Below are 20,188 nucleotides of genomic sequence, written 5' to 3'. Positions count from 1 at the left end.
AGAGGAATATAAAAAAAAAAAAAGAGAGAGAAATAAACCCCAAGAAAATAAAAGTGATGCACAGTGCAATTGCTCACCACCCACTGACTGACGCCCGAGCAGTGATCCGCCCCTCCCAGCCAACTCCCTCCAGTTTATATACTGGGCATGACGTTCCATGGTATGGAATACCCCTTTGGCTAGTTCGGGTCAGCTGCCCTGGCCATGCTCCCTCCCAGCTTCTTGCACACCTGCTTGCTGGCAGAGCATGGGAAACTGAAAAATCCTTAACTTAGTTGTTGCTAAGTAGCGCTTATCCTAAAACATCAGTGTGTTATCAACATTATTCTCACACTAAATCCAAAACACACTGTACCAGCTACTAGGAAGAAAATTAACTCTATCCCAGCCCAAACCAGGACGTTTATATACTCTTACCACAAAGAGATCTTCCTGTTAACATACCTTCTCAGTTACTGACTGTCAGAGGCGTAAAATGCTCCTAAGCAGCAGGCTGGTATCCAGAAAATTGTTTAAATAAAGTTTGTTCACTTCTCTGGCATTTACCTTTCTGATGAACGTATAGATGGCCATTGTATCACCTCCAAGTCTTCGTTTTGCTGGCCCAAATAAATCATGCTCTGTAGCAGGAAGGCTTTTAAATCATGCATTTATAATCAGGGAGATTTTCAAGCTCTGTGCCTGTGCAGAGTTCATCTTTCTTGAAAGTAAGTGACAAAACCTGTGCACTGTATTCCAGCTAGAATTCTACTCATGCTTGTACCATGTCATCAATATCTCTGTAGTCACTTTTTCTCTGGGATGGGTGTACAGCTGTGAGGCAGTATGATGATGTGGCCTGAAAAAGATGAGTTCCTGGGACATGTCAGATGAGGCAGTTTGCTCAGAGGCTTGTATCATCCTTCTGTTTGGTAGTTACTCAGGACTTTCTCTTCATCTGCTGCTTCCCATGGATTACCCACCCCCCAGTTTGAAAAAAAATTCATATTATTAGTTCCTAGGCTTGACATTGCTCTTAATACTATTAAAAAAACCTGAGCAGACAGGACAAGTCAAGGTTTGGGGAACCTCACTAACAGAAATGTTGAAATGAGTTCAGGCACTTGATATTCTTCATGGGAAAAATGTGTTTGTATTTTAATTTTATCTGATGTTTTGCTGACGTGATTAATTTTATTCTCACCTGTTCAATATTTCACTGCCAAACAAATCCCAGCAACTGTTTTCATACAATCTAACTGGCAAGGCTGTCAGTTTATTTCTGCTCTGTGACACCTTGTATTAGGAAGAATTACTGAATCCATTTGCTGCATCACGTTATGCTATCTTTGATGGGTCACACTGCCATTTCTGGGTGCAGAGATTGCTGTGGTTCCTGGTTCATAATTTTTTTCAAGGATTTTTAGCCTTGAAGAAGTTCTTTCATGTCAGTAAGGCAACTACATATTAACACATGCATAGGAAAGTAGAATCTGCTGATTTCAGAGGAAGGAATTGAACATGTGGATAAGCATTTTCAGAATTGGGCTCTAAATTCTGTAATATAACAACTAAAAGAATGATAGACAAAGAAAATGTTATTATGAATTTAATTCCTAAAAGCCATGAAGGCTAAAAAGAGTAAGGTTAACACAGCAGCATTACATAGCTCATGAAGTAAATAGAGATATTATGTTTCGCTAGTTTTTTCGCTGTGAAATTTTACAAGAGTGTCTGAATGTCTGGTACTGTAAATATAATTTCCTTATTAGTCATCAGCAGATAATAGGATCCTGAACTATATGAAAGATGTTTATTTGAAGATTCCAGAAGTTTTCGTTATGCTCCATTTCCAGCTTTTGATTATGAAGTTTCTTGTTAGGACTTTGCTCTGGACTGGAGCAGTCCTTAACTGGAGTTGGGAAGTTACTGGAAGTAAGTCTTGGGGAAAAAATTTACTCAGTTTATATTATGGCTACTTAAATCTCAGAGAATGTATTTTTTTAACAGTGCTACTCTTTTATGTTTTCTGCTTTGAAAACCTTGGTCTACTTCTGGTCAGTAAAATTAAAATAGTTTAATTCATTTCTGTTATAATGGTGGCACTTACCACTATAACTAGTACCCTTATTTCTTTAATTCTTATTGTTTCTGAGGAACCGTATTCATCAATCTGAAATATATCTCAGAGCAGTTGGAAAAATCTCTTCCTTGAATACATACACAGAACAAGTATGAAGGGCCTATGCTTATACGTTCAGATTCCGATCTATAAATGTTCGAATGACCTATGCATTCATACATTTGAATGGAAAAATGTATTAAACCTTTTCAGAAGAGAACACTGTGGTCTAGAATCTTATATGCAGCCTTTAGACTTGTATTCATAAATTTTATGCACATGGCTGTTTGCTATTTAAGTAGCCTTGGAGTGTCTGATGTCAGCTACTTCCCCTAAATAAAATACTTAGGACATGTAACACCTGGTTGGGAGCCAAGTGGCTTTGGTTTGCTTCCTTTCCAAATGCTTTCATTCACAAGTGAGCAAAGTGACTCCTCACGCTGTGAAAAGGAACCTAGAAATACATTGTGAACACAATTTTACACAATATAGGGACATATTTTCAGTTTTTAATGAACCTCAGTGAGAGTTTGATCCAGCTCCCAATATATTCAATGGAACGATTTCTTTTGACTTCAGTGGGATTTTGACTAGAACCATATTTGCTAACCACAGCACTGTGGGGAGTAGCGTGAGCAGCGGGGGTGGAAAGAATTATTGCTTTTTGTCCAGTCCTCTGCCACTGGGAAGGACCTGGTTGCCACCAGAGATGGGGGATTTCTAACAAGGGGAGCTTCAGTGCTCTGAGACAGCAACTGTTGCAAGGCAGTGACCTTAGAGGAATCCAGACCTGTGATGAAATAGAGTTTCTTTGCCATTACTCACTCTTAGGAGGCAAGCAGAATTGACAGAACCATAGGACCTAAAGGCTCATGCAAATGACTGTTGGAGCAAAGAATAATCTGGAGAAAAAATTAATTGAAAGTTGAAATCTGTGAAGAATTTAAGGTTGAATAAATGTCTGGGAAGGCATAATCTGATTCCCTGGAGGCATAAAGCTACCTACTAACAGTGTAAATGTAAGGTTAAGTGTCAGGAATAGAGATATACATTGGCTAGCAAAGAGTCCAAATTTCCACTGCATGTAATCATGGCAAAAGGTGTGTCTTGGTGCAATTCACTCTTAAGTCTTCTTAGAACCAGATCCTAAAGTCTTAGTAATGCTTATGGTCAGAAATGACCTCTCAGCAGTGTATCTGTTAAGACAGGGACCAGTTTTTATGTACTGAGCCCTTGCCAGTGTACATTGCAGACTCAAGTTCATGCTGATCATTCCTTATCTGAGCAGACAGTTTGGAGATGCTCTTAGAGTCTATTATATAACCTCTGGATACAATTTTTCTGCTCCTCTTTGGTTTGTTTTGGTTTTTTTTTTTTTTTTTATCTTTACTGCATTAACCTTACTTTTATTTCCTGCTGCCTACGGTCAGAATCGCCTGCATTGTGTTTCCAGTTACGGTGCCTCTCTTGCAATGTATCACTCTCTCTGTTCTGCTCAAGTATTGTGTTAGATCCTACCATAGGATGTTAATGAGTAGTCCAAAAGCCCCATATCTAATGGGGTCTCATCTGAACAAAACTGCCAAAAAGTCTGCAAAAGTACTGTTTGGTTGGGTTTTTTATACTTGATGCCTCTTAGAATTGCTTGAAGGTTGTTATGACTATTTTGCAGCAAGAGATAATGCTCCCTTCAGGCTAGGGAAGTATGGGAGGTTCATGTGGGAGGTACGTATTCATTCGACGCTGCCTTAAAACCGGAGGTGTTTAATTTAGCAAAATGGTGCAAACGTCAGGGTGTATAGAGGGTTTTTTATTTACCTTTAGCAGAAAACTTATCAAGTGATGTCAGACTAGTTACTTTCTTTGAGAAAGCTGATGCAAAGAAGTTCAAAAGTACATGAGAAACTTGCATGAATTGCCTTTCATTTTTCACGTTCCTCACCGACAGATGTCAGGAAATTTTAAAGGCTAAAAATATTTTCTGTGAATGCTTTTAGTAAGGAAATGTTCAGTTCCAGTCTGAACTTGTTTCAGCACTTAGTTTGGTCAACTTGATATGAGGAGCTTAAATGTTTATTCCATTCATAGTTCCAAAACCTAGGGACTGTACCTGAGCACACTTGACGGTGAAAGACGGTTTCCTTAGAGACGGGTGGTGTTAGTGAGTGGCTAAATTACAACGCTAAATTGAACTTTTTTCCAGGACTATTATGGTGTTGTCAGTAGTGTTGCAGGGCTTTTGGCAGCCCAGTATTTCAAGCCTGTTGAGTGTGGGTCAAACTCTCTAAACTAAACTCATGTAGTTGACTTTCACGTACTGTCACAATCTGTATTAGCTGGGAATTAAGTTCGTGATATAGGGACTTCAGATTTACATAAATATTGTAATTATCCTTGAAATAACTAATGCTAGTGCAGCAAATTCAGAATATATTTTCAGATTAAATCCAAATCCACGGTGATTTCCTATTGTCTTCCTTGCACATCTATTCTTAGTTAAAAATGCCACCTTCTCTCATCGAGGAGTTTCTCTCTTCTTGTGGCTCAGGGGGTGCAGCTTCTTGCTTTTGGAAATGTGCAAGGATCACAAAGTTAAATTTGTCTTGGTAGTTCTCACTGAGGTAGAGATACTTGGGTAAGTAGGATGGCTGAGGCACAAGTTCTAATTATTGATTGTGATCCTAGTCTAATAGCATACTGAGTATCTCAAAACATCATTTAGTTTTGTGGGTTTTGGTAGCCCTAGAAAGCACTCATCACCTTGCAGAATAGCACCAACTTGTGTAAATTCACTTGTCCTCAAAGGATTTCTAAACCAACTTTTTCTGTCTGTTTGGTGACTACATTTTGCCACTTATTTCCCAGCAAATTCACACGACAAATGTAATGTAGGTGAAAAGAGCTGAAACAAAGCATTTTAATTGAAGAATATCTTCAGCTGACAAATAGTTATGAAATTCAATTTTCTTCTTTCCTTTTTTTTTTTCAATAGGGTGGAAAGAAGTCTTACAGTGGGCCATGTGGGGGCCGCGATTGCAGCGTTGGATGCAAATGTTTTCCAGAGAAGGGTGCGCGGGTAAGTTTGTTTTCAGTAATACAACTAGTCCTTGTGTCTCTTATAAATCTTTTTATAAATAAATAAATAAACAAACCCCAGGTTAATATGTGTAATTCTCAATCTAATGACCTCATGAAACAAGAGAAATGATGACGACCAGCTACATTTCATGTCCCTGGCCAAGATTTCAAAAGCTGTTCTAAAGGTTTACAAATTGCTAGCTTTGCAGGGAGTCTTCAATGGAATCTCATTTCTTTATGTGATCTGAGCCCTAGTTCAAAAAAGTCAGATGGTTTTTAAGTAGATTACAACAATTAAAAAGGAAAATCAAGCTAGTGTGGGCTTCCAGTACAGATTTTCCCCAGTCCTTACTGTAATAGCTTCTGTTTGTTTGTGGAAGTGTTTTTGACTTTGGTATTTGTTTGTGAAGGAACAATAACTCTGAATGAATCTAAGCATTTCCCTTTGAGAAAGTCTTTTGTTTAGCTAAAGACCTCTCTGAAGTCTGTGTTTGAAGCAACCAAATGTTTAAGCAAGTTTTCTGTAAAAATGTTTAATTTCTTTTGATTGTATGAAAAGGTTATAACTTTCATCTTAATGCAGCTGGTTATTTCCTATCTTAGGGTAATGCAGAGCTGCTGACTTCACTCTGCCTTCAATTACAATGTTAATTTTTGTCCAGACACCATCTACTTAATACTTTCTCTTAAAGTCTTTAAAGTATTTTGGCACGTATCAAAATGAATCTTATAGATTTTGCTTACGGAGATGAAAGGAGGAAAGAGCTGCATTGTAGGTACTTGAAGAATTAACTTGGAAGGCTTAAGGAGAAGGGAAATAATACTAGCTGTCTTGTTTAATAAAGCAGTTATTCTTGCTGAAATCATATTGAAAAGTCATCCTCTGAGGGAAAACAAAAGAAATTAAGTCTTATTTAAACACTAGCAATCCTGATTTTTTTTTTCCTGTGTATTTCAGTGATACAGTATGGGTAAATTCAAGGCATCACTTTCTAGGACTGAGCTTAGGAAAAAGTTGCTATTTAGAAATGATTGTCAGCATGGGTTTAAATGTTTCCCCAGTTGCAGACAGACTTGAGCATGAATTCTTAATTGATAACTGATGATGTGTTTGCTCTGGAACTATAAAAATTCTTTCAAGTCATTGTGTGGCAAGGTGAAAACATGTCTAAACAGATAAGCAGAAGAACTTTGCAAGGAAGTTCTCAACATAACCTAGAATATGAGCTAAAGCCAATTGCTCAACACCTTTAGTGATTAGATACAGTAAGGGACAGACCTAGTTTGGTTCTGGAACACAATATCCTGTAAATGCTTTGACCTTTAGATAGCAGTGAGCATCATTCTTTTGTCTCTTTACATTCCTGGGGTTCAACTTGATTGTTTGAACTGGCCACAACACTGTTGACCTTGCAGTTTGAGCTCTTGGCATCTCTTTTGTTAAGATGTCACAAAGATTTTAGGCTGTTTTCATTGCTGACCTGAGAACTCATTTGGCTTTTAGCTTGTTTCTTATGTGACCTGTATCGGTAGGCATTTTCAGTCCTTCAAACACGTGTTCCATCCTAGTGAGACCTGTCCATGGAGTAAACTGTCTGCTAGAAGTGGTAATCTTTCCCTTTTACAACACTACTTCCATCAAGCCATACTGAGCCCTGCTGACACCTTCTTGGACATCTGCAGGCAGCTACTGGAGTCCTGCCATGCCAGAGGATAAGGAGGTGACTGGCTGAATTGGGAAAGGGGATGGTGTGATTATGTATCCTACAGCACAGCTTGTTTCTTGGAGGAGACTGTACAGCCTGAGGCTAATTCCTTGGCTTCCTGCCTAGCTTCTCCTCCATTGCTGCAAAACCTTTAAGTTCAGAACAGGCAAATGGGAGATGGGACTTTGCCAATGCCCTGAATCCATATTTTGTTTAAAAAAATGTTTCAGCTGTCAATTTTGCGCAATTAACCAGATCAGAATAAAGCTAAGCTTTCTTTTAAAAAGAAAGAAATAGCTAAAAAGCACAAGAAAAATGACAATAAGCTGACAGCTCAGTGAAAATAATATAGGCAGTGTCCTTAAATGTCCTCCTCCCTGGGTGCACTTCTGATCAGATCAAGCTGTGATGAACTTGTTTCTGACTAGATACTTTAAAAAATTTATTTAGGCAATAAAAATGTCAAAAGTGCCTAAGACCCACTGCCTGATTAGTGAAAGATATTTTTAGAAATGGGATGTAGGCATGTAGAACCCCCATGTCCCCATGTTCTTGTTTTTGCTCTAGACTGTTAGTGCAAGATATATTAAAAGAAAAAAAAAAAGAAAACAAGTATAACCTCCTTATCTTTAAGATGGAGCTTGGCAGAAGACTAATCTCTATAAAGCGAGTCAGCTCTTTGTGGAATAGATTGAGATTCTTTTTAGAAGAAAGGGTGGTACAGTGTTTGTCTAGCAGCCACTTAGGGAGTTCTTCTAGCAGAGTGGTAAGGCACATCTACAAGAGCAAAATTTCATTTCTGTTAGCTGTCCCAATGGCTTGCATTAACTTTGAAAAGCCATAATGCTAGCTGTTTGGTGAAGTTTAATGTGATCCAATTTACTATGCAGCATGCACAAGAAAACATCTGTTATGGAAGCATCCTTCATCTTAGCCAGTGATTCAGAACTGGTCCTTGTATCTAATGATAATTTAATGAAAAGCCTGGCTCTATGTAATTCAATGGCAAAACTCCTGGCCACGTTGCAGCCATTCTCCCCTTTTTATCAGTTCTTATCTTATAAAGGTTCATGGGTAACAGTCCAGTCATTTGTGCAGAAGTCCAGTTCTTAGTGGAGAAGTGTTACCTTCACTGAAAGGTCCCAGCTAGGACCGTTTCTGGAGGTTTTCTCAGAGAAATGAAAAGATTAAACTGAGTTTGTGGCTCTTACTACTTAAGTGCACAAGAAGATACCTAGTTAAGCTTACATGTCATATGACAGTTTAAGAGTAAATGTAATAGCAGGAGAACTGATTTTGGCCAGTTATAAATCTAGGAATTTTGGATATGGTTGTTCAGTTCCCCTAAACTGCATTGTTAGAACTTATACTGACTTTAATATGAAATCTAACATACTGCTCTGCAAAGAAAATGCCAGGTAGCATCACAGAGAATATGAAAGCCCCTGCCTACAGCTGGAGTCTCTAGGTGAATGTGTGGGACTTCTAAATCTCTGTGTCCCTACTCCTGTTCTTCTGGCCAGCTGAGGTCCTAGCTATCAAACTAGTACAACAAGGCAATTTTAAAAGGAAGACTGCTGTGATAGTGGAGGTACCCAAATGGGCCCTGGTGCATGCAATCTTTTTGGGAAGGGAGGCAGTCTGAACACAAACTTACTCTTATTGAACCCACTTCTGCATACAAGTCTTACATACAGTCCTCTTTCAGAACAACAACTGATGGGTAGAAAAAGTGCTTTGTATTAAACTATGAAGCACAAGAGGGGAGGTGGAAAAAGCAACTGTATTAGATTATAATGTGAGGAACTGAACGTAAATTCTGATGCTAGTCTCTATCTAGTGAAAGGCTGGATTTCTGGTATGTATAGTTCCAGTGCAGGTGAGTGCTCTACAGCTAGAAGATTTTTGGGACTGTCGGAAGAAATTATTGTGTTTAAAAAAATTGGTTTTCACTCCCCTTTCTCATGGGTTGATCCACAGTTTATGGGCAGGGATAATGCCCTTTGAAAATTTCATGCTGTATTGGTGGCTGTCTTGCTAAGAAATGCACTGCAGATAAGTCAGCAGTAACCAGCAGGGCATTTTCCCTATTTGCAGGGTTTCAAGAAGCACTAAATAGTAGACGGCCTGCACCATTTCATCTTTGCAGCTCATTTTGCATTTGTTTATGATAGTGTTGGCTTTTTTGTTTTTATATACTGTCATCTACTTTCAAACACTCACAAAGATAAACTAGCAGACACAGTCCTTGTTGCATGTATACCTTCTCCTGATGCCTGTTCACTTATCTTGGAATTTATAACAATATTAGGCTTTGTTTTAAACTTTGCTCAACATGTGCTGGAGCTCTTCAGCTGATACTAATCTTTCATTTTTTCATTCTGTCTAAGTCCTGTCCTCACCTCCTCCACCAAAAAAAGAGTTTCAAGGAAAAAAAAAATTTAGAAATTGTTTCCAAGGCTCCACAAATTACTCAGCAGAGATTGTGTCCCAGACGGCTTTTACAGCTTAGAATTGCTGTAAATTGGGACAACTTGATGTTACCAATTGTATTTCATTTTTTCCTGTGATATGTGATATGTCAAATAATGTATATATTTCTTACGCATCGTGTTCTTTAAAGCCCATTAAAATATAATGATATGATCAATTAGAAAGCTATTAATGGCATTACAGAACCTCTTTCCTGTCTCAGAAAAAAATCCACGCAGAGGCTATTTCTAGCAACTGGTGTGGTTGGAAAAGAGTGTATCTGTAGAATGAGGCAGTTGGTTCTGAGGACATGGGGGACATTTTACACTGAATCGAGTCTGGTCCCATGAAGTGAAGGACCACTGGAGTGCATCAGGTATGCCGTGGAGCCCATCTCCTGACTTAGCCTCACTCAAAAGAAATCCTATGTATGTACTCCAAGACTACACTGCAATGTGAAGCAAAGCACAGTAAGTAGGAGGGATTGAGTAACATTGAGAGATTTTGCTCAAAAATGCAGTCGCTGTCTGAATTAAAGGCTAGTGTACCCAGAGATACATGAGATTCCACAGGTTTTCTCTGAAGTTAAAATGATGATAGTAAATGTAGTGTAAATTATCTGTGGGCGATCAAAGAATTTTTGATAGAATTGCTGCAGATCAAACAAGCTAGAAAAGATAGACAGATCCCCAACATCCATGCACTGAACAGCGTAACCTGAGGTCAGAACTTTGGATGATTTAATCTAATTGTTATCTAGCATAAACTAATGTCGCATTGGCAAGAGTTCTTAGATTAACTTTTGTCTGGAGCTAATCCTCTCAACTTAATACTGGGTGTACAAAGTGCCTCTCTTGTGATAATTAGTTGAAGATTGGTTGACATTTCTTTGCTATGAAATTGTAATAATTACAACTTGTATTTTTAAATAATGTTTGCTGAATTCTGCTTTGGCTGGTTAAACACTCTAATTGGAAGAGTTTAGGGATTTCCTGATGAAACACAATTTCTTTGGAGGTGTCGACTCAACAAAATGAATTTTTTTTGCAGAAGTGTTTTGTACAAACATATTTGCTGGAGACAAAATTCTGTTAAGCTGTTGGTTCAAACTTCTCTCTGTTTCTGTGTGGTTTCCTACTGGAAACCTGGCTTGACAAGCACTGTAAGACATAGTGACGCCATTTTGATATCTGTGGCCTGCAGATTGGTCCGCCATACCAATTAAAATCGAACCAGAATATGAGATGTTGACATTTCCTTCAAACTGACAGTGCCAAGATATGACCGGTTCTAAATGTTGTCTTAGTGTACTAACCGTGGATAATCAGCCTGATAGCGATAACACTGGGATCATTATATAGTGTTGTGGTTTAACCCCAGTAAGGAGCTAAGCACCACGCAGCTGCTCCCTCACTCCCCCCCCCCACTCCCAGTGGGATGGGGAGGAGAATCGGGAAAGAAGGTAAAACTTGTGGGTTGAGATAAGAATGGTTTCATAACTAAAGTAAAATATAATACTAACCATAATAATAATGAAATAATATAATAATAATAGTAATGAAAAAGAATATAATAAAAAAAGAAGGGGGGGGGAGAAAAAAAAACCCCAAAACCCAGTGATGCACAGTGCAATTGCTCACCACCCGCTGACCGATGCCAGAGCCACGATCCACGCGTCCCGGCCAACTCCCCCCTGTTTATATACTGGGCATGACGTTCCATGGTATGGAATACCCCTTGGGCTAGTTCAGGGCAGCTGCCCTGGCCGTGCTCCCTCCCAGCTTCTTGCACACCTGCTTGCTGGCAGAGCATGGGAAACTGAAAAGTCCTTGACTTAAGATAAGTGCTACTTAGCAACAACTAAAACATCAGCATGTTATCAACATCATTCTCACACTAAATCCAAAACACAGCACTGTACCAGCTGCTAGGAAGAAAATTAACTCTATCCCAGCTGAAACTGGGACATACAGTTATTTTTATAATCTTTTCACATCCAAGAGAAGGAGGGATTATTACATTATAGTAGTTCTTGAGAAATGTTGGCCATTTAACAGTGGCTGTAATCGCTGGTTCTTGTAATATGTTTAAGCTTGGTCAAGCAAGACAGTACACAGTAGCAAATACCACTAAATTCATATACAGGAACATGGAATCAGTTCTCTAGTTAGTGTGAGCTCAGAAAAGGAGCTTAGATAATTCGGGTGGGAACGAAATGTTGCTTAATTCTAGAGTGAGTTCATCATCCATTTTAAAACAATCTGTGAAGCTGTGCTTCCTGGCTTTCTCTCCTTGTTACCTAAACCCAAAGATTTCTCTCCAGGATCCTTCCTCCTAGAAAAGTACAGCCACTTATTTTTTCCTGTTGCAAAAGAGCCCAAAAGTTTGGACTAGACTACATGTATGTTTTGCCATAACTTCTAATTTCACCTCCAGGCTTCTCCAACTGTTATTGTAGGTTCTTCCTTTCCACTTGCATTGTAGGCCACCTCCAGTCCAACTACTGCATTGTGGTCCCTGAAAATTCTTTGTTAAAGTCTTGTATCCAAACCTGAGGTGCTCGGATCTGGTAGACGTCCTAGGCCTCAGTACTTTTCCCTCCTTTGGCTTTCACAATTCCTCTCTTCTGTTTTTCTATTTATCCATTCGCTGTCTCAATAGAGTGAGTTGTTTTCCTTTTCTTTCCCTCTGCCATCAGCTGTATGTCCCACCAGACCTGTACAAATGTCCCTACAAATGTCTCACTGTTACCTTAGATGCAACAGTAAGTCCTCCTTTTCCTCCTGTTCTCTTTGCTGTTGTCAACACCAGCATCTTTTCAGTCAATCAGCTGTCTTAGATGCCATCCTTGACTTGTCTCTTCCTGCCAGGTTATAACCGATTTCTGACATTCTCTACAATATCTCTAACTCCGTTTCCTTCCTGTCTACACATCAACAATTCATGTCACTTTCTTCTGGGTACAGCAGAAGAAGCTATAGTCTCCTTTCTGACTGGTGTCTGGAAATACTGCTTATAAACTATTGTCCCGACCTGCTTTTCTGTGTTTCATCTCTGTGTGTCTTTTTATTGTCTTTTAGTCGTGTCTGAAGATGAAAGAGTTTGGACTTTTGCATATGTCTACCTCACGTAAGAGACTTCATCAGCCTGTGCAATTTCTCTCCTTTCCTCATCCTTCTTTCTCTACCACCTGATTGTGTGATATCTTAGGTTGAACTCTAAGGTGGACTGACTGTAGCATAACTGAGTGTGCACAGCAGCTTAGGAAGGCAGGCAGGCTGCTGTCTACCAAGGCTTCTGAGCACTAGCAATCAGCTAGCAACCAGACCCTTCTCCTCCAAATGTGAATGTAAGAGCTATACTTCGTTTTAAGTTATTTTGATGTGTTGCAGTTTTGACAATATTGCAGTACTTTCACCCTTAGTAAATACTGGTCATGGAATATATGTAAATTATGTCTAATTCTTGTTCAATCTCCTTCTGATTAAACAAATAAAATGCCATCATTTGATTTGGGAAGAGGATTATCTATAACATTGAAAATTTTTGACCATCTGTTCACTGTCATTAAGAAGTTTTGGCAATATTTTGAGAGAAAATGAGGTAATAGTTAAGTCAAACAACTTACGTGCCAGCTGCTTTTTTAACAACTGCCAAGATTTTTTTTTGTTTTTTTGAAGTAATAAAACTAGCTGTGCCAAATGCAGCATTAAGCAATTATTGTACATGTCCTCCTGACCCAACCTAAATACATTAAGCTTAGCCCTCTAATGAGAACCACACCATATGCTAACTAAACCAACATAAATAAAACAGATCTCATTGCATTTGAAAGTATCCCTTATGCTGGGTATCGCGACCAAACCTGTTCATATGTACAGTCTTACATCATCTCTCATAATCTCAAGTACATTTGTGAAGACTTCTCGAGGGGACAGGCACCCGTCTTATCTTACTTACAGACGTCATAGAATTCAGTAATGATGAACAACTGTATTTAAGCAGGCTAACCGAGGACTTTCTGGTAGCAAATCATGTTTCCATGTTTTGTTTTGCAGTTTGGCCGAAAGGACGTGTGCACTAAATGAGGCTAAATATGTTCTAGGAAACGTATCCCAGTAAGAAGATTTCCACAGCTTTCGAAACTAACCAGAAACCGTAGCATTGCTGTATCACCAGGGTGGCTGAGGTGACTCTGTGACCTGAAACTGTTTCTAAATCTGCCTGCAAGGGCAACAGATTTTGTAATTGCAGTGGGGACCTGTGTTTACTTTTGAAATCAACCAGAACATGGGTCCTCAAACTGCTCTCCATAGAGCATTTCCAGATGGCTTGGAAAAGCCCAGCAAAGAAGTATCTGTCACTGTTCAAGTAATTGTGCTTCATGTGAGTTGTAACCCAGGATTTTAAAGTATTTCCAGTGTTTTGGGAGCAAATGGAGCATTTAAAAAGCTCCTTGCTGTGTTCTACAATGCTGTGAGTTGTCTTAGCTTGAGAAGAAGTTATGTAGTCTCAGTATACCAAGTGAATGTCTTTTCTATTTCACCTTTCCAGCCTGAAAAAAGTCTCTGGTTTTCTCAAATTGAGCTTCTCAGAAGTGAGGTGTTACTGGTATGGATTTAAGCTGAGATGACTACTGAAAGTCACATGGTCAGCTGGTGGCAGAGTCAGATTGCTCTGCTGTGTACTGTGATAAGTCCTCCTCGTCTGAAGACGTAGTAAACCATGATTCTCTCTGTTCTGATGCCGGCATTGTGAGCTGAGGGTGCTGGCATGTTGCCCTGGGAATAGATGCTTTGTAATTTCTTGCTTATACAAGCTGCCACAGCTACCATTGGTAATCTGGGTGAGTAAAGTACTGTTCCCCTTGAAGCCAATGCCATCACTCCCACTGATTTCATTTTATGTGTGTAGACAGATGGGAAGACAGAACCAGACTAGCCTTCTCCCTCCCTCTTTGGAGCCTTGCCATGACTGGCCTTCTGTTCTAGCTTTGTATCTGTGGCACTTTCTCCAAGACCAAAAATGACAAGTTGTGCTACAGATTTGATCCATATGGACAAACCAGAGAGTTCAACAACAGTTTCCTAGTAACACCCCCCCCGCCCTGGCTTCCTAAATACTGGAGAGTAAAAACATCCCCATATCCAAATTTTTTCTTTATAAAAATTGTTAAGTCTTTCTTGGCTATAGAACGGAGTGTTTGACGAATCTGTGGTGTTTTACTTGCCATATAACTCCTTAGAACAGGGCTAACATCGATCCTTCAGTTTCTCTTGTTGATTCGTTTATTCACAGTAGGTGAAGAGTTGTAAATGTTCTTAAAATTGTTTTCTATCAGCCACTTCACCTTGCAGTCAGAAAGACAACTAAGAATTCCTGTAGGAAGAGAAACTCTGGTGTCCTGCCCGGGACAGGAAAAGCAAATGTTAACATGAGTCTTTGGAACATCTGAATGTCTAGTTGGGCTTTTGCTTAACAAAAGTTGTAGGATTTTGTCTGATGATTCCTGCAATGACGCCTCAGTTGAAAAGAGATGATTAATGCCCTCTTACATCTGAGAAATGGCACAAGACTTTGCCTTTCCTTTCCAAGCAGTTAACAGACAAGAAGGGGTATCTTATATCCTGCCTTGAAATTACCCAATTGGCATTTCCTTCCATCACATTCTCTATTTTTTGTGTATGGGATTTGCCAGCTAGACTGTGTCTTAGTAGCCTTTTTCTCTAGGTTAAGCTCTCTTTAATACCTCCTTTTCTTCCTACCTCTCTCCTCTCACCCCAAAACTTGCCCATCTTCTAATTAAGTGTGATTGTTTCAGAATATTCCGTGTACTAATTGTTTTTTTTAAGCTTCTTAAAATGAGAAGAGGTGCCCTTTGCAGAAACAAGAGTCTTTTTAAAACAGTTTCCGTTGGCAGTAAGCGAAAGGTGTGATGATTTTCAGTGTGATCTCTTGAGTAAGTCAGCTTCTTGGAAACGGAAAGATCACAGAACCAATCTATGAGCAAGGCCCAGTTCTAAGAGATTTGGCCGACAGTCAGGTTAGGAGCCAACTCGTGAGCCAGGAAAACAGCCGACAGCAGGGATTACTACAAAGCAAACTTAATTAGGCAACAGATAGGCAGGAAGTACGCCAGTCATGGAGCCTGCAGCCAGATAGAGCACACAATGAAGATGGTTAACCAGGCAAAACTGTGTTTGTAGTGGTAAAAGAGGCTGTAGTGCCAATTAGTTGGCAGTAAAGCCAAATGCATGGGTCCCCCAGGCTAGCTGTCAATCCCTGTTTTCTGGGAAAAATGTGCAGTATTTTTGGTGTGAATCACAGCTTTTCATGATAGGAAATCATAGATTTCAGAAGATAGGGAACATCCTGGCATTTCTCAACTTTCCATGGTGAAGTGAAGTTGAAAAGCTGTTTAGACAAGGTTTTCATGCTTCAGAAGAGAAGGACACATATCTACAACAAAAAAGAGTAGGACCTGTGAAGTAACTGTAGGTTAATGCTTCTTTTTGACTGTGGTGTACAACACCTCTTGTGCCTTTAATGGAAATAACCAGGCATTCTCTGAGTTTGGAAAAGGTAATACAAGAAGAAAAAAACAAGAATGGGAGTTTGACTCATGATGCCATGTATGCATTATTGGTGCAAAAAAGTTTATTTCAAAATTAGTTTTTATTGCTTAGAACCATCTGGAGGATTCTGGAGTGTGTTACCCGATCCCTCTGTAGGACAGAGTCTGGTAAGTTTAAAACAGAAGATGACTTCCTCAATGGGCTATTTTGTCTGTGAGTAGGTGGGAGTTACTCTAGGGTCATGGAAAAAAGAGAGGGAACGGTTTGCTCATCATCCGAGAAGTGAAAAAAAAGTCAGTGATTTTGGGAAAGAAAAAAGAAGGACTGAAAAACTTAGTCTATGACTAAGATTCATCAGCAATACAAAGGTTTATTAGAATAAAAGCAAGATTGGTACAAATAGGCTATAGCTTGCTCATGAATGATAGGCAAGGAGAATGGGGAGAAGCTGTCTCCTTGTGAACAAGGAACGTGTATGCTTGCTGGTGTCCAGGAAAATGTCAGGGCTGACTTTCTAAACACTTGATGGTGAAGAAAATGAAAGAAGGGAAAACCAGGGATTGTTATCACAGTAGGCGTCTCATGTAGGAGATCTGACCAAAAAGAAAAGGGAATGATGGCTTTATTTTGGACAAATAAAGGAGCATCCAAATAACAGAACACAGTGGGAATAAGAGATGAACGAATAGCATGCAGGATACAGAATGGTCTGGCTGAGAATCTGAGTATAAGCGTAAATTGTATAAAAATAGCTGTAAAATGATGGAGCACCTAGCCCTTAAGAAAGATAAGGGAGCAGTGGGCAGGGATGGTGCATTCTGAGCTTGTATATAGGAATGAGAGTGCAGCATGGCTGAGGGGAAAAAGTCTGGCACGTTTCTAAAAGATCCTCTATGAAAGACTCCCAAGTTTCTTAAGTGTGGAAAAAGAGAGATGCTGGTAAAACAAGATAAAGAAAGAGGAGTATCAACTTTTCCCTTGACCTAATTCTGCAAAAATAGGAGGAAAAACTCAGGTGTTTGCCAGTCTCCTTTTAATCTGTTGATTAGGGACATTGTAGCTGTTGCTCTCCAATAAGTCATAAATCCCTTAGAACAAGCATATTTTCACAACCGTCTAATGTTAAGCTGATTTTATGGGTAACATATTTCATACTCTTTGACCTTCTGTGGAATTGCCAACATAGAAGACTTGGACGGAAGGTGCAAACTGCAACAAGAAAGGGATACCTGAGTTGTACCAGGTATCCAGTTACTTGTTTTGGAAAAAGGAACATTTTAGTAGTCTGAAAAGTAGCCTAGATACAAATGTCCTTATTAATAATGGGTGATTTTTGAAAGTTTTTTTTCGTCTTTTTTTAAAAACAGCAGAGTGTTGCCAAAACTAATAAACAAAAAGTCAAAATAATTTAAAAATGTCTGGTTTTAATCCATAATAAATACAGTACAAACAACGCACAACTTCTGAAGGACTATTAAAAAGAAATCTCTGGTTGTCTCAAAGCTTCTTGTACTTTTTTCCAAATGATCAAAGAAAACTCTCTAATAAAATGACTCAGCGTGTGCTGAATTCTCAGTGTATAGTAAAAGAATTTTTTAGTACCTAGTGTTAGCACTAAGGGTGATGCAATTCTGTGCTTAGTTTTGTCTTTCAAAGTTCTATAAAGCTGTTATCTTTTAAGATAGATCTCTTAGATTTGTGTTCGCATCCATAATATTCTGCTGGAATGGTATAGCAGAACTTGTTCTGCTGTTTAGTTGAGCTGTGTTCTGTCCACCTGCTCCTGAAGCTGGGGTATGTATTAGCACAGTGGCAAATCCGCTTCAACACCGAATTTGTTCTGCTCATATCTCTATTGCCAGACTGGCAACATCTGCCTGCTTGCACGTCTGTGTATTTCCATTTCCTGTCAAGTTCCAAAAACACAACCAAATTTCTAAATGTGGAAAAAAATAGCAAATGCATCAGCCAGGATATTCTTGCCATAGCTATGTTTGCTGCAAACTGCTACGCTTAGGAAACAGATTTTGGTGTAAAAGAACTGTAAGCTCTCGGAGTATATGCACAGAGCCCGTGCTCTGCAAGGCAAAGTCACTATATATAGCATATTTTCAGACCGTACCTGTGTTAGACATAACGAATGTAGGTCATAGGACCAAAGAAGTGTCTTGGATCTGAGCATCCTGTCCTCCTATAGTTGCAAGATTCATAAATAATCCTGTTCAGTAAAGGGGTTTTTTTTGTTGTTGTTTGTAATGAATTTATTATTTGTAACTTGAACCCTTAACTGCAGTGATGGCTGGTTTGGATTGATGAACAATGACATCACTCTCAAAAGTGCAGAAGTTATAGCTTGTATATGTTGACAGATACTTCCTGGGAGATGTGCAGCATACTAGCTCCCAGTTATTTGGAGTGGTGCAGTAATGCTTACCCTCAGCCCTTCCTGTGAATCACAGTGCATGCTTATCAGCAATCTTTTCATTGGAAACACTGTTTAGTGTAGTGCCACAAATATATTGAAGACTGCTTACCCTGTCATCATGAATCACAGTTTGTGAACAGCTGGAATGTATATCAGGATATTCTTATATGAGAAATATAGGTAATGGGTATTTTCTAGCAATTTTTTAAACAAGTTTTGTTTCTTCTTTGTGAAGCTTGATTTACTTGATACTTACTGACTGTGTTGGCCATTCTGAATACCTACATGATGTTGTGGCATTTCTTTTATGATGATGACTAATGATTGAGGATCCCAGCTGAGATGGGGGAAGTCCTGCAGTGCAGGGCAGTTACAAACATACAGTAGGAGACAGTTGGTGCTCCAAAGTGCTTTCACTCTGCGAGAATTACTTTAGTTATATGTTTTCTCAAGTTTTAGTTAAGAAATCCGTTACTCAACTGTATTTTCAGGAAAGTAGGTGACTTAATAGAAAATCTTTTGAAATAAAACACTGAAAAGTTAGCACTCTGTACTCCTTAATAAAAGACCTCTGAAAATAGTTAATTAATTCTTCTGGAATATATTTTCTCTCCAAACTTAGAGACATGTGAATGAGAAGATAGCAGAAGATGATGTTCCTGTCTCATTTTAATTAGGGCATGTCTTCCTAACAGTACAAAATGTTTTTGGAGGATATCAACCTTTGGAATATCCTTAGCAGCGGAAATATAGCCCAGCCTGTCTCACAGCAAATTCAAAATAAATAAATAAAGTCTGCATGCAAAATCAAGGCAGCAGGTGGTCATTCCCTGTATAACTACAGCTGCACTTGAGCTGTAAATCCAAAAGCATTACAAAACTAGCAACGGGACACCCAGTGGTTCCTTGTAGGCTTGGATCAGTGTTCCTGGGACATTAAAGGAAATTTTCCTAAGATTTAATGTTTTCTCTTGAAACAATAAATGACATAAGTGTTATCTCCAGACTTTTTCCAGAGCAGTGAAGTAATTAAACTTCACTTGTTTTTCTAACATGAGGACTAAAACCTGAACTAATCTATTCTAACAATTCCCTTCTTTTTTTATCAGCCAGAATGTGCGTTAACTCCTGAGAACGTTTGGGTGAACAATAGTTCTGCTTACAGTGGCTTTATTTTGTGCACTGGGTGACAGAAAGCAGGCAGGGTTTCCTTCACAGTGTTAATGTAGGTGCCGTATTCTGCACTATTTTTTCTTGCACAAGCATGTGTCAGGTGTACCACACTTAGATGTCTTGAGATTTATTTCATTTGATAAGACAGTATCTGCTGTAGGCAGTGCCTTTGCTCTGTCGCATGCTTTTGTTGTTACTGGTATTATGAACTCTTCACTCTATACTGAAGAGGAAAGCTGGATTCCATTGGTGTTATTGAGGGATTTGCCATCAGCTGTAAGGAGGCCAGGATTTTAATTTTCAAACCTTTAAAGCAAATTGCTTTCAGGCTTCTAAGAATGACTGCTCAAACAACCATTTATGTGGGCCATTTTATGTGAATTTTGCATAAGGGAAGCCGTTTCAAGAGAAATACCTCTGGATGTATTTTTCTTCACACTTGTTTAAAAGAAGCTGTGTGAATGCTACATACAGTGTTGGCAGGATGTTATAGCTGAAGGAATTGCATTTCTGTAAACCTGATCTCCTTTGCGAAATGAAGACTTAATTTATTTTACAAATGATACTTCGTTGTGATCATGCTGGGTAGATGTGGGATTTCAGAACAGTGTCCATCATACTTCACTGAGTTCCAGTGCGGGGCATTACCCTTGGAGGA

At 39.1% G+C, this 20,188-nt stretch overlaps 1 protein-coding gene across 1 annotated transcript in view; it reads left to right on the top strand.

Moving 5' to 3' along the window:
• The window catches only part of COL4A6 (collagen type IV alpha 6 chain), a 139,179-nt gene that overhangs the window by 44,486 nt on the left and 74,505 nt on the right, over nucleotides 1-20,188 (top strand). Inside the window, 1 exon segment of the mRNA XM_050901939.1 lies at nucleotides 5,094-5,177. Within this exon segment, the coding sequence (XP_050757896.1) occupies nucleotides 5,094-5,177 (84 nt within the window).

The sequence above is a fragment of the Gymnogyps californianus genome, chromosome 9 (assembly GCF_018139145.2).
Source record: "Gymnogyps californianus isolate 813 chromosome 9, ASM1813914v2, whole genome shotgun sequence".
Lineage (NCBI taxonomy): Eukaryota > Metazoa > Chordata > Aves > Accipitriformes > Cathartidae > Gymnogyps > Gymnogyps californianus.
The sequence above is the reverse complement of the archived record's forward strand: the minus strand, read 5'-3'. Positions and strand labels throughout refer to the sequence as shown.